General features: G+C 45.3%; 1 protein-coding gene across 11 annotated transcripts in view; it reads left to right on the forward strand.

Annotated features, from left to right (window-relative positions):
• The window catches only part of TRAPPC10 (trafficking protein particle complex 10), a 507189-nt gene that overhangs the window by 37612 nt on the left and 455045 nt on the right, over nucleotides 1-14532 (forward strand). For 9 of the 11 annotated variants that reach the window (XM_033941691.1, XM_033941696.1, XM_033941693.1 and 6 more), the window contains exons 1-2: nucleotides 11690-11803; nucleotides 12112-12419. In XM_033941691.1, the coding sequence (XP_033797582.1) occupies nucleotides 12395-12419 (25 nt within the window). In that variant the 5' untranslated portion in view covers nucleotides 11690-11803; nucleotides 12112-12394. Of the gene's footprint in view, nucleotides 1-11689; nucleotides 11804-12111; nucleotides 12420-14532 lie in introns of those variants that run through there. The other 2 variants (XM_033941690.1, XM_033941689.1) reach the window with 1 other exon arrangement.

Raw genomic sequence — 14532 nt, forward strand, 5'->3', positions numbered from 1 at the left:
CAGATTTACCATGTCTTTTGATTATAATAAAATTTCTTTTTTGGACGTTTGGGTCCAAAAAAATGGCAACATACTTGTGACTACTTTGTATAGGAAATCCGTTGAAGTAAACAACTATTTGGATTTTACAAGTTGTCATCCCACCAAATTGAAGATGTCCTTACCCATCAGCCAATTCCTGCGTATCCGCAGGTTATGTACTGATGTGGAGGAATTTCGCAGGCAAGCCCGAGCATTATATGCCCGTTTTAGAGAGCGGGGGTATCCACATAACGTTCTCTCTAAAGCCTATCACAGGGCCCTGTATGCCAACAGAACCTTGTTGCTCTCTCAAGTTCCCACAGGGGAAGACACTAAGATCATCTGTGTCCTAACCTTCTCTGATCAAGCCTCTGAGGTCGCCCGGAGTATTAGGACTCACTGGCATGTTCTTCAGTTGCACCCTGAGTTTCAGGATTTCCCGTGCATTGCTTACGCTAGGCCTAAAAACATCGCTGACCGGGTGGTCCGATCCAAATACTCTTCAGTGCAAGTTCAAAATCATCAGGGGGCCCATCACACCAAATGTGGCAATACCTGCGATATATGTGCCCTCACTATTGAAGGTCCGCATTGGGAACACCCAGTGACCCACAAACAATATGTTCATAAATCTAATACATCTTGTACATCTAAGTGGGTTATATATATCATTACATGTCCATGCCAGATGAGTTACGTGGGGCGCACTCAAAGGACTATCAGAACGCGCCTCATAGAACATCGCAGTCGTATTAACACTCAGTCTCTTACATCTCCGATGGTGCCTCATTGTTTACAATGTAACCATATGTTTCAAGACCTTAAATGGACTATTATTGAGCAGGTTTTTCCGGATTATCAAGGGGACAAGGTAGCTTGGTTACAAAGAAGGGAACAGTTTTGGATTTATGAGCTCCAAACCCTTACCCCTGCAGGACATAATGATTTTATTGAGTGGCATCATACATTCTGATTTGGCCTCGGGCACTCATCATTTTTTGATTGTTTACTTATCATTTCCTAAAAAAAATTTTTTTGTTTGTGTTTGAATGTAAGAACTGGTCTGATTCACGTGATAGTAACTCGTTTCGGTGGCTCACCTGTGTAGCATCACGTGATCGTCCATTTGGATCACGTCTCTCAGTCTGTCGGTTTAAATCGGAGGCGTCCTTTCTGGTCAAGCGCCATTTTCTTCTATTGCCTTCTAGCAGCAGCCTGAAGACTGATCGGCTCCTGCCTAGCGTCAGCTGTTCCTGAAGAAGGGGGAGTACTCCCCCGAAACGGAGTCCCGTAGGACTGTGGTGATACGCTGATTGCCTTTTTGAAGAAGCTAAGTACCTTCATTCTTTTTTGCTGGTTGAAATTGGACACTTGTTTTTTCTAACCCCCCTGTATCAGGGGTAGAGACTACCCACATTGAGTGGGAGAATTAACAATTTAACATTTAAAAGCACTTTAAGCACTGTTTGTGTTATTTTGCACTAAATTTCACTAGAGAGCCCTAGGATGTTTCACAGTTGACACCTGTTGGTGTAAGCCAGTGACAGCCTTTGCCTCCTGTGGGAGGTGGCTGTGTGACTGAGGGCTCTCTTTATTATTTCGAGTTAATTTTCTTAAGGTTATTGATAGTGGAACATGTTAGTTCCTTCTCCTCTCTTTGTGTAGTGGTCTCTACCCCCGATTACAGTTTTGATCTTGGGGTTTGGGAGTTTTTCTAGTTCTTCGACTTTTGTAGCTCCCATTTTTTCTCGGGTTTTTTCAGTTTCTGTTGTATTTAATATAATAACATAGTAAATGACGGCAGATAAAGACCTGATCGGTCCATCCAGTCTGCCCATAAGTTATACCAAATACATGATTAGATTAACTAGTCTCTTCCTTGGGGGTGGGGCAGGGCATGGGTGGGGCATGGGCAGAGATAGGGGGCCCAGTGTACTTGTGTGCCTAGGGGCCCTCGAAGAATCCTGCCCTGCCTCTTCCTTGCCCTGCAGATCCTGCAATTGTGTGGCTTTAATAAGATCTTTAACATATAACATTGCTCCCCTCCTTTTCTTCCTGAACAGATTATAGCCCAGTATAACTACATCCCAGTCATGGGTCTCCGTGATCACCACTATATCCAACTCATCTTCTTCAATCACAGCTTCTAGATCCAGAATCCTATTTTCCATACTTCAAACATTAGTATATACTGCTTTCCAGACATTGCCCCCTTTTCCCATCCGTGTAGAGCAGCGGTCTCAAACTCAAACCCTTTGCAGGGCCACATTTTGGATTTGTAGGTACTTGGAGGCCAAAGAAAAAATAGTTAATGTCATATTAAAGAAATGACAACTTTGCATGAGGTAAAACTCATTATAGTTTATAAATCTTTCCTTAATTGCTTCTGATAATTTCAGCTATACACGGCTGAAAGCAGTGCAACATGCAGAAAGTGAAGTTTAGATAGTTTTTCACTTTCTGCATGTTGCACTGCTTTCAGCTGTGTATAGCTGAAATTATCAGAAGCAATTAAGGAAAGATTTATAAACTATAAAGAGTTTTACCTCATGCAAAATTGTGATTTAGATTCTAAAGTATCAACTGCAAGAGACAAGATTTTGGTGTAGTCCTCTAGGGTTTTTTTGTAGAGGGGAGAATCAATATTCGACTTGTGCCTTAAGTGTCCGGTGGTCGCATCTGCAACTGCCTTCAGCTCTCACCTCCTCCAGCACCAGGACAGAACCACCATCTTACATCAAGCAGTCACCGCAAGGAGAGGTGCCAAATTTTGCAAGAGTTCACGAGATTACGTACACATGCACAAGTTGCACTGACTCCAGTTCTAGAATGTTGCCTGCCTCACTGCTGTAACTTCACACAAGCGTTTTCCAGCGTCTGTACGCAATTGTCCTCTCCACTCCACCTCACAATTGCATGCAGATGCAGGAAAGTGCTTGCGTGAGGTTACAGCATTGAGGCATAAGAACATAAGAAATGCCTGCACCGGATCAGACCTGGGGTCCATCTAGTCCGGCGATCCGCACACGCGGAGGCTCAGCCAGGCACACCCTGGCGAATACAATGTCACTCGTATCCCTCAATGTCTTCTGCAAGAAGATGTGCGTCCAATTTTCCCTTAAAACCTAGAATGGTGGTTTCCTCCACCAGCTCTTTCGGGAGAGAGTTCCAGGCGTTCACTACTTGCTTTGTGAAGCAGAACTTTCTGATGTTTGTCTTGGCCGTGTCCCCTCTCAGCTTCAGGCCATGACCTCTGGTCCGAGACTGGGTTACATTTGCCAATGTGAATAACGCTGTTTCTTGCTCACCATCCTTTCCCCCTGCTGGTGAGTGAGCTTGCTCCATTATGTCAATCCCTTTTAGCAATTTAAAAGTCTCTATCAGATCCCCTCTCAGTCTTCTCTTCTCAAGGGTGAATAGTCCCAGGTTTCTGAGGCGATCTTTGTAGCTCAAGTTCTCCATACCTTTTACTAGCTTCGTCGCTCTCCTCTGCACCCTCTCCAGTAGTGTTATATCCTTCTTCAGGTATGGAGACCAGTGTTGGACACAGTATTCTAGGTGTGGTCTGACCATTGCTCTATAAAGCGGCATTATGACCTCCCTTGATCTACTCGTGATTCCTTTCTTTATCATGCCTAACATCCTGTTAGCTTTCTTTGCCGCCGCTGCACATTGAGCCGATGGCTTCAGGGTTCTATCTATCAGTACTCCCAGGTCTTTTTCTTGTTCGCTCTTCCCCAATGTTATACCTAACAGTTTGTACCCATGCTCCTTGTTTTTACTGCCCAGGTGCATCACTTTGCATTTTTCTACATTAAAACTCATCTGCCAATTTTCTGCCCATCTCTCAAGTTGCTTCAAATCTCTCTGGAGTTCTTCGCTGTCTTTTTGTGACCTGATTGCTCGGCAAAGTTTTGTGTCATCTGCAAACTTGATGATAGCACTGGTTGTTTCTTCTTCCAGGTCATTTACGAAGATATTGAATAAGATAGGCCCAAGAACTGAGCCCTGAGGCACACCGCTAGTTACTTTCTTCCAGTCTGAGTACTTCCCATTTATGCCCACTCTCTGTCTTCTGTTTTCTAGCCATTTTCCTATCCATCTTAGTATATCCCCTTCTATTCCATGACTTTATAGTTTCTTGAGAAGTCTCGCATGAGGTACTTTGTCGAACGCTTTCTGGAAGTCCAAGTATATTATGTCAATCGGTTCTCCGCTATCGACTTGTTTGTTCACTCCCTCGAAAAACTGAAGTAAGTTTGTCAAGCATGACTTCCCTTTCCTGAAGCTATGCTGACTACCTCTCAGCAGGTCATGGTTATCCAGGTGCTGTACAATGCTGTCTTTAATCAAAGCCTCAACCATTTTCCCAGGGACCGATGTGAGACTCACTGGTCTATAGTTTCCCGGTTCTCCCCTTGATCCTTTTTTGAAGATTGGTATTACATTCGCTATCTTCCAGTCTTCTGGTATCTGTCCGGTTTTAACTGACAAGTTAGCGAGGGTTTGCAGTAGTTCTCCGATTTCCACCTTTAGTTCTTTTAATACTCTCGGGTGAATTCCGTCTGGGCCAGGGGATTTGTCACTTTTTAGTTTGTCAATCTGATAGTATACCTGGTCCAGATCCACCTTCACTGTGGTGAGGCTCTCCTCTATTTCCCCCTTGAAAACTTTCACTGTTTTGGGTATTGATGTGGTGTCTTCCTTGGTAAAGACAGAAGCAAAGAAGGAATTTAATCTGTCTGCAATCTGTTTGTCCTCTTTGATGTATCCTTTTCTTCCTTGGTCGTTGAGAGGGCCCACTGTCTCCTTTGCAGGTTTCTTCCCTTTAACATATCTAAAAAATGGTTTAAAGTTTTTGTCCTCTTGGGCTATCTTTTCCTCATAGGCCCTTTTGGCTTCTCTCACAGCCTTGTGGCACTTCTTCTGGTCGTCTTTATGACTGTTCCAAGCCTCAGTTGTTTTCTCGCGCTTCCATTTTTTGAACGAGTCTTTCTTTTCCCTAACTGCATCCTTCACCTCTTTGGTTAGCCAAGCTGGTTCTCTTTTGGCTTTAGTTTTCCTTCCTTTGGCTATCTGCGGGATGTATAGATTCTGTGCTTCGGTGATAGTTTTTTTTAGTAGGGACCATGCTTGTTCTACCGTTTCGATTTTGGATATCCTTTTCTTGATCCGTTTTCTTACCATGGCTCTCATGTTATCGTATCTTCCTTTTATAAAGTTGAAGGTCTTGGTTAGGGTCTTTGTTCGCTTCCCCTTCCCGATGTCGAGTTTAAAGTAGATCATACTGTGATCGCTCGTTCCTAGCGGGACCGTGACTTCTACATCTTTGGTTTGCCCAGTTATGCCATCTAGGACCAAGTCCAAGGTGGCGTTTCCTCTTGTCGGTTCTCCTACCATTTGTTCTAGGAAGCAGTCACCCATCATTTCCAGGAACTTTATTTCTTTGCCGCAGCTTGAGGTTACTAGGTTCCAGTCTATTCCTGGGAAATTGAAGTCTCCCATGATAGTTACATTGCCCGTCCTACATTCATGTCTTATTTCATCTATCATATCCGAGTCTGTTTCCTCCGTCTGACCTGGGGGTCGATAGTAGAGACCTATTTTTATGTCTGCTCCGTTTTGTCTGGGGATCTTTACCCAGAGGGACTCCAGTTTCGTTTTCTCCTCCGCCTTCCCTTCTCCAGTAGATTCTACTCCTTCCTGGACATATAGGGCAATGCCTCCCCCTTTCTGCCCTGTTCTGTCTCTTCTGTAAAGCTTGTATCCCTGCAGTACTGTATCCCATTCATTTTCCTCGTTCCACCATGTTTCTGTTATGCCAATGATATCTATTTCTTCGCATCTAGCTAGTGTTTCCAACTCCCCCATTTTATTTCTCAGGCTTCTGGCATTCGTGTACATACATTTAAGCTCCCTTTGTGTTGCCTTCTTAGATTTTCTGGGCTTCACAGTCCTTATTGTATCTTTTACTGCATCTATTTGCGCTCCATTGTTGTCTCCCTCATTTGCGTCAAGTTCTTCCTCTTCATTTGAGCGGATGTCCTTATTTCCTGCTGTCCGGGCCATCAACTGGTTGTCGACTGTCCGCTCTCCCCTGATCTTCAGTTTAAAGTCTTCTCAATGATCTTCTTCATGTTTCCAGCCAATATTCTCGCCCCTTCTTTGGTGAGGTGTAGTCCGTCCTTCCTATAGTACCTGCTCCTTCCCCAGAACGTCGTCCAGTTGCGCACGAAGTCAAACCCTTCTTCCTCGCACCATCGTCTCATCCAGGCATTGATTTCTCACAGCTCATCTTGCCTCTTCGCATCTGCTCTCGGTACCGGGAGGATCTCAGAAAATGCCACTGTCACCTCCCTGACCTTCAGTTTTCTTCCAAGTGAGCGGAGCTGGTTCTTAATTTCCTCCCTATCGTACTTCCGTCCGCTCAAGTCGTTGGTTCCCACGTGGATAAGTACCGCAGTGTCCTTCCCTTCTGCGCTGTCTATGATCCTGATGATCCTGCCAGCCACATCCTTCACTCTTGCTCCGGGCAGGCAGGTGACCAGTCTGTCTTCTCTTCCTCCTGCAATGTGGCTGTCTACATTGCGTATAATGGAATCTCCAACGATGATCCCTATCTTCTCTATTCGAGGGTTTCTTGGGGGTCGCAAGTCCACGTCCATGGTGTAGGTCCTGTCTTCTTTCTTCTGTGGCACATCCCCAACCTCAGCTGCCGACTCTTCATCAATTGTAGTGGTATCTCCGCCCATATCACCATGGCCTTCTTCCTGGGTAGTTCGGGTACAGCTGTCCAACCCTGGGACTTCCACATGTTGCTGGTGGGCTTCCTCGATGAATTTCTCAAGTTCCTCGATCTCTTCACTGGCACTAGATGTCTCCTGCTTGCTGGGATCTTCTTCTTTGCAGGTGAGGAGTTCTTCCAGTTCTCTCACTGTTCCCTGCAGCATACGAACTTGTTGTTTCAGGCTATCCAGTTCTCTGCACCGACTGCAAACGTATGCACTAGTCCCCGAGGGGAGGTAGTCATACATATTGCAGTCAATGCAGAAGACTGGAAAGCCCATCTTCTGGGTACCGTGGGCGATCATTTCCCTTCTGAAGTCTGGGCTGTATGTGAATCTACTGTTTCTGTCGGTTGTGTGTGACCCGACTTCCTGTTGATGTCTTCTAGTTAGTAGTGAGTCTGTTTGTGCTGCTGTGCTTTGGGTGTTTAAGGTGAGTGCTTGTTTTAGGTGTGTTCTAGGAATGTGGTGTGAAAGAAGTGTTCCCTGCTGTGTGGCTAGGTAAGAAAAGCCTTGTAACTTACGCTTTTGGTCTTTCTTTTGGGCGACCTAACTTCCTGGCTCCTTCTTACGGCTCCTTCGCAAAGGCACACTCGCTTAGGCGAGCGCCTTTGCCGCTCGCCTTCGCCGCGCGCCGAACGGCCGCGCGCCTGCGCGCCGTTGGCTCCCTTCCTGTTAAGGGGGAGTCGGGTCGATGACGCTGATGATGCGGAGAGGGTGGGCGGAGCTTCCTCTCGCCGCTACCCGCTCCTCTCCGCCGCTGCTGGTAGCTCTCTCCTGATCTTCCCTGCTTGTTTGTGCTTCCTCTGCCTCGCTGCTCCTCACAACGCGACTTTCACTGCCTCGCTGCTCCTCTCCACGCGGCTGAAGTGGCCTTCGCGCCCTGGCTCCCTTCCTGTTAAGGGGGAGTTGGGTCGATGACGCTGATGATGCGGAGGGGGTGGGCGGAGCTTCCTCTTGCCGCTACCCGCTCCTCTCCGCCGCTGCTGGTAGCTCTCTCCTGATCTTCCCTGCTTGCTTGTGCTTCCTCTGCCTCGCTGCTCCTCACAACGCGACTTTCACTGCCTCGCTGCTTCTCTCCACGCGGCTGAAGTGGCCTTCGCGCCCTGGCTCCCTTCCTGTTAAGGGGGAGTCGGGTCGATGACGCTGATGATGCGGAGGGGGTGGGCGGAGCTTCCTCTTGCCGCTACCCGCTCCTCTCCGCCGCCGCTGGTAGCTCTTTCCTGATCTTCCCTGCTTGCTTGTGCTTCCTCTGCCTCGCTGCTCCTCACAACGCGACTTTCACTGCCTCGCTGCTCCTCTCCACGCGGCTGAAGGCAGACAACATTCCAGAACAATGGTAACATACTGAGGTCCTCAAAATAGTACCTGGCAGGCCGCATGTGGCCCCTGTGCTGCGTGTTTGAGACCATTGGTGTAGAGGTATACAGTGGTTTACTTACCTGAGGGCTTATACTCACCCAGGGCTCTGAGCACCTTGTCCATTGCTTCTGGTTTAAAGCCCTCTTCAGTAGATTAGCCATCCTGCTGCCGAAGACACTTTTTCCCTTCTTTGATAGATGCATACCATCCCTGCTTAGTAGCCCTTAGAAAATCATCCCATTGTCCAGGAAGCCAAAACTCTCTCTGACACCATCCACATAGCCACGCATTCATCTCCGAGACGTGAGCTTCTCTGCCCTGGACTTTACTCTCGACAAGTAGGATGGACGAGAATACCACCTGCATACCTGACTGCTTCATCTTCTCTCCCAGAGATACAGTCACTTTTGATACATTTACAGGGGTACCTGGTAGTATAATTAGTGCCAACATGGATGAGCAGCATTGGATAATAGTCTTGAAAAGGCTTGATGAGTCTCGGCAAACTCTCCATAACATCTTGGATTTCAGCACCAGGCAGAAAGCGTACTTCCTGGGACATCATGTCTGGGGTTTGCATATGGACGTTCTGTACCCCTCAGAAGGGAATTGCCAACCACCACTACCTTACGTCTCCTAGTGGTCACGGATCCAGCAATTTTGGGGATTTCAAGCTTTGGTCCTTACTCTCCCTGGGATGCTCTCATCTCCTCCTCTTCCAGGGCAGTATACCGGTTCTTCAGTTCCAGGGCAGGTGGAGTCACAGTACCAATCTTGCAGGGTTCCATAATCTGAGACCAGCTGTCTTCACTCAGCACAGCCAGGGCCAGCGTTAGGGGAGGGCAATCAGGGAATCTGCCCTGGGCACCACAGCTCCAGGGGATCCCACAGTCTGGGCATCTCTTCCCTTCATCAGGCCATCTTTCTCCCTTCCCATCAGCTTCGCATGTGCTTTTCAGAATCAAAGTTTTCTCTCTGAGGGATGCATCTCTCTCTCGTTCATGATCTCCATTATGTCTCTTCTCCATTCCCCTCTTCAATTTCCTGCATCTTTTTTCCAGGATCCCTTGATGTCCAGCATGTCTTTTCTTCCTATACACTTGTTGATCTCATAAATATCCGCCCTGCCTTCTCCCCATTATCCACAGCATTTCTCTTCTCCCTCTGACTCTCCATGTTGTACAGTATGTCTGCCTTTCTCCTTTACTAGTTTATAAATTCAAAATCCAACTTATTCCCTCTCTCTCTCTTAATCATTCCTTCTACCCCATATAACAAATTCCCCTTTCCCACACCCCCAGCCAGGGCAGGATTAATTTGTCAAGGGCTCTACCCTACCCTGCCACACCCTTTGCCCTGCCCATGTACTTACCCATTTTCTTATTTACTTCTTTATTTCCACTTTATTTCTTTTTTGCTTTTTTATTTTAAAATTCAAAACAAATAACAAAGATTACCATACCAGTGCCAGTGTACAGTTTTTCTTATATGCAACCTCCAAACATCTCTGAATAAATCCCCCCTTCCTTCCTAAAGGAAGAGATCTTCAGCTGGCAGCGCTTTGGGAAGCCCACCAATTTATATTTTGCATTTGAGTAGGAGGCATGGGACATGGCAGTAAGAAAATTTAGTGCCCGCCATTTTATTGGACTAATACATTTCTCAATTAGCATTCAGAGGTTAAAACCTCTTTCTTCAGGTCAGTAAACTATAGAGTATCCCTGTCCTGTCCTGAGGAAAGGAGTTATGGTCTGTGAATTAGTAAAAAATGTAATAAAATTAGTCCAATAAACAGGGTCGCCTTATTTCCATAAACAAATAGAAATTTTTTTTTCTGCCTTTGTTGTCTGGTTTCTGCTTTCCTCATCTTCTCATCATTCTCTTCCTTCCATCCACTCTCTTTGCCTCTTCCATATGGCATCTGCTTTCTTTCTATGCCTCTTCAAGAAACTGTCTGCCTCTTCCCCCCCCCTCCACATTGGTCTGGCACCCATCTTCTTCCCTCCACTCCCCCCATGGTCTGGCATCTCTGTTTTCTTCCCTTCCATCTCTCCCACCCTCCCCCAGGTGGTTTTTAGCATTTCTCTCCTCCTGTCCTCTCCCCCTACCCTGGTATCTCTCTTTTCCCTTTCCTTTTCTTTTCTGCTCTTGCTTCTCAATTTGTTTTCTACCTTTTATCTACTTACTTTCCAGTCTCAATTTTCCTTTTATTGTGTCTACCTACAGCTTGCCACCTCTTTCCCTCAACCCTTCCAGTATCTCACGAACTCTAACCTCTTCCCCCAATCCAGCATATGCCCTTTTTTCTTTATCCCCTCCTTCCATACAGTATGTGCTCTCTCTCTCTCTCCAATTCCTTCCAGAGTCTGCTCCCCTCTCTTTCCTCTCCACTTCCATCCAGCCTCGAGAGGGTTCAGAAGATAGCGACATGTTTGATAAAAGGTATGGAAAACCTTTCATACGCTGGAAGACTGAACAAACTGGGGCTCTTTTCCCTAGAGAAGCGGAGACTTAGAGGGGATATGATATAGACTTACAAAATTATGAAAGGCATAGAGAAAGTGGAGAGGGACAGATTCTTCAAGCTTTCAAATGCTACAAGAGGGCATTCAAAAAATTAAAAGGGGACAGATTCAGAACCAATGCTAGGAAGTTCTTCTTCACCCAATGGGTGGTGGACACCTGGAATGCGCTTCCAGATGGCGTGATAGGACAAGGTACGGTATTGGAGTTTAAGAAGGGATTGGACAATTTCATGAAGGAAAAGGGTATAGAAGGGTATAGATAGAGGGTTGCTATACAGGTCCTGGACCTGATGGGCCGCCGCTTGAGCGGACTGCTGGACATAATGGACCCCTGGTCTGACCCAGCAGAGGCACTGCTTATGTTCTTATGACTGGATGTTTCATGCCTTATAGGTGGTTAAAGGTGTTGAATCCAGATAGATGCAGCCCTTCCTAGGGTCAGAATTGCAGGATCCTGGTACATCCTGAAACATCCTGGCATATCCTGTGATTTTGATAGGGAAAGAGGTCATGGAATGGATGTTTCCTGCCTTATAAGTGGTTGAGGGTGCTGAAACCAGATAGATGCAGCCCTTCCTGGGGTCAGAATTGCAGGATCCTGGTAGGTCCTGTGCTTTTGATAAGGAAGGAGTACAAAATGTGGATGTGTCCTTCCACTGTCCCCCCTCCACCCCTTAACTTTACTTTGTATGCTATTTTTATTTCTTCTTTCTGGAACATATTGAATGTATTTTATGCCTCTTTCATTCCCCCACAATCACTCCCTGCAACAGCTTCCACTATTTAGCTTTGCAATTTGCACCAACTGTGTTGACTGATTTTCTGTCATTCTGCAGGAAGTCCCCTCCCCTTTTGCTGACATCATTGTCTTATGCCAAGCCCACCCACAGAAGAATAGAACTGCATCATAGGGGGCGGGACTTTACAGAGAAATTCCCCATTGAAAGACAGCCTGTGGCTGTCATTAAAAAATGAGCATTCCATTCTTAAGGTGGTCTGCCCTACATCCTGGAGATCCTGAGAATCCTGGTTTTTTACCATGTTCCCCAGCCGTGGTGGTAAAAGCTTACGACGCTACAGTTTTGTAGTAATAAAAAAAAATGGGGAGGGGTGAGTTAGTTGATATTTATTTAGGAATATTTTGTGATAACAGATTACAACAATTTTAGATGGTTAGCGTCCACTGAATTATAACTTACATAAAATAGCTGTCCACAAGTTGGTACTATAGTGAATCAGTATCCCAGATTTCCCCAACAAACACCTACTAAACTTAATTTATACAGTATAGTTCAAGCTAATTTGCTCTGGAATATTACTGCGCACAAGCATGGATGTTGTTATAGATTCTCTAAGAACTGCAATATTTTACTGTGCTTTTCTCTGCAATAACGCTGTAGCACACCTTATTACATTAGGTTGATAATTCTGTGCGGCTCTCCACTGAATGCAACGGCATCCTGATTCAGCAACAGCCTGTCCCTCCGTACGACCCGGAAGTTGTCATTGCAAGCAGGAAGTGAGTGGATCCGACAGAGAAAAGAGCTGCCAGTGTTGGTGGTGGAGGTGCATCGATTCCCGCCCGTCTTAGGAGCCTCCGGTCTCGAGCTTCGCTTCATGGAGAGTCGTTGATCGTTGCCGGTTTATGGAAGCTCTCTTTCCGAGTGGCAGCGCTGCCGGGGCGAAGCAGGAGGCCACACCATGGAGAACAAGCCTATCGTCACCTGTGAGTACCAGGGTGGAAAAAAATACCTGGAGAAACAAATTCTCCTTTTACTATGAGTGCAAAGAGCAAGTAAAAGTTAATCAAGGGCATGCCCTCTTCTGCCCCCACACAGGACACTAAGATTGTACGTGTGCCATGCGCTGTATAAACGTGTGCTAATGTTGAACTTTCAGCTGAATCAGACCAAGGTCTACTGATTATTCTGTCTTTAGCAGTAGCTAGTCCTTGTCACAAGTACTCGATATATTACAGAAAGTAGATAAATTTCCCATACAGTAGGTCATTTCCAGGGATGAACAATTGATCTTTCCAGTCTACCTAATAATTGTGTTCTGATTTTTATTTTAATGTTTTTTTTTTCCTTTAGGAGCTTGCCTAGATCACTTTGACTACATTTTCTAGCAGTTGCTTTTTTTAAAAAATAATTTTTATTGAAGAATTTTCATATAACATTAAAGAAAGCAAAAGAATAGTGCTTATGTGATACAGAAATAGAAACTCTTGTAACACCCAGTAATAGAATGATTACTATCCAAAAAAGTGATTAATGTATAAGCTGTTAATTGTTGGCATCAATAAAGTTAACAAGCAAACTTAATATTAATGAGCAATAATAAGATATACTTTATAAACATTCTTATTTAAGAGAAGATTTTGCCAAATATTCATCTAATGGTTTCCATTTACCTATATATTTACACGATGGTGGTAAAAATTTATGGGCAATATCTTCTTGCTTCCTATAAAGTAAAATAGTGTTCCACCATAAGTAAATTGATAAGGATGAGTTATCCTTCTATTGTTGGACAATTTCAAAGCAACTGAAATTAGGAAATCAAATAATTTAGCATGTATATTGGACAAATTAGTTGTTAATGAAATGGACTTTACAAATAATGTGTTTAAAACCTATTGGTTCTGAAATATGTAGTAGTTTAGAAATGGGTCATTATGTTTCAGATTTTGTTTTAGTTTGCACTAAGAGAATTTTCCTAAGATTATAGATTCCTAACTGCAATAGTCACTGAACTAGACTCACTTATGTTGGCAGCATTTTACATAGTGATAAATAAAATGCCATTGTTAGCTGATTTTAAAATTGAGAATACATGTATTTGGTCAAGAGTGTTAATTTTTGGTAGTTCAGCATAATCTTTTGTGCTAGTTGCAATGATGCTAATATGAGCATCATGGATACAAAAGTCCGCCTGAAAATTTTGCTCAGTGTGCCAAACACTTGTCGCAGTTTGTTGCAACAGATTTTGACCAGTTTATCAGCTGCTATAGCTCCAGAGCAAGAGTAAATACATACTTCAGATTTTTATCATATATTGTCCTTGTATTAGACGCTATACTCTCAAATTTGCAGCATATCTGCATAAATAATCCCGCCTTCGCATAAGGTTCAAGCTCTTATTGCTGACCTACAAGTGTGTTCATTCTGCTGCCCCTCAATATCTCTCCTCTCTTCTCCTTCCTTATACACCCACCAGAGGACTCTGTTCCTTAGATAAGCTGCTCTTAGTTGTACCGTATATACTCGAATATAAGTCGATCCGAATATGTAGAGAACCCTTTTCCCCGCCCCAAAAGGAGGAAAAATGGTTGACTCGAATATAAGTCTTGTGGCTTAATATTCAAGTGTTTTGCCCTGTCAGGCTCTGCACTCAGCCCCCTTCCCTCCATCCCTCCCCTGTTAGACTCTGCACCCAGCCCCATTCCCTCCATCCCTCCCCTGTCAGGCTCTGCATCAAGCACTCTTCCTTCCTCCCCTCCCCTGTCAGGCTCTCCACCCAGCCCCCTTCCTTCCTCCCTTTCCCTGTCAGGTTCTGCACCCAGCACCCTTCCTTCCTCCCTTCCCCTGTCAGCCTCTGCATCCAGCACCCTTCCTTCCTTCCCCTGTCAGGCTCTGCAGGCTCTGTCCTCTGTCCCCCCCTCCTTGTCCTATCTTCATACCTCTGGTGATCCCTAGTGGAGGTGCAGTGGGTCCTCTGCCGATCCCTGGTGGAGGTGCAGCAGGCAGGAGCAAGCTTTCCAAATTTTTGCCCCACTGCGTGGATCCAATTTCTTCATCTGAGTGGCACGAGCAGCAGCACCTTTTGTGGGAGCCAGT

The sequence above is a fragment of the Geotrypetes seraphini genome, chromosome 4 (genome assembly GCF_902459505.1).
Source record: "Geotrypetes seraphini chromosome 4, aGeoSer1.1, whole genome shotgun sequence".
In the NCBI taxonomy this organism is placed as follows: Eukaryota; Metazoa; Chordata; class Amphibia; order Gymnophiona; family Dermophiidae; genus Geotrypetes; species Geotrypetes seraphini.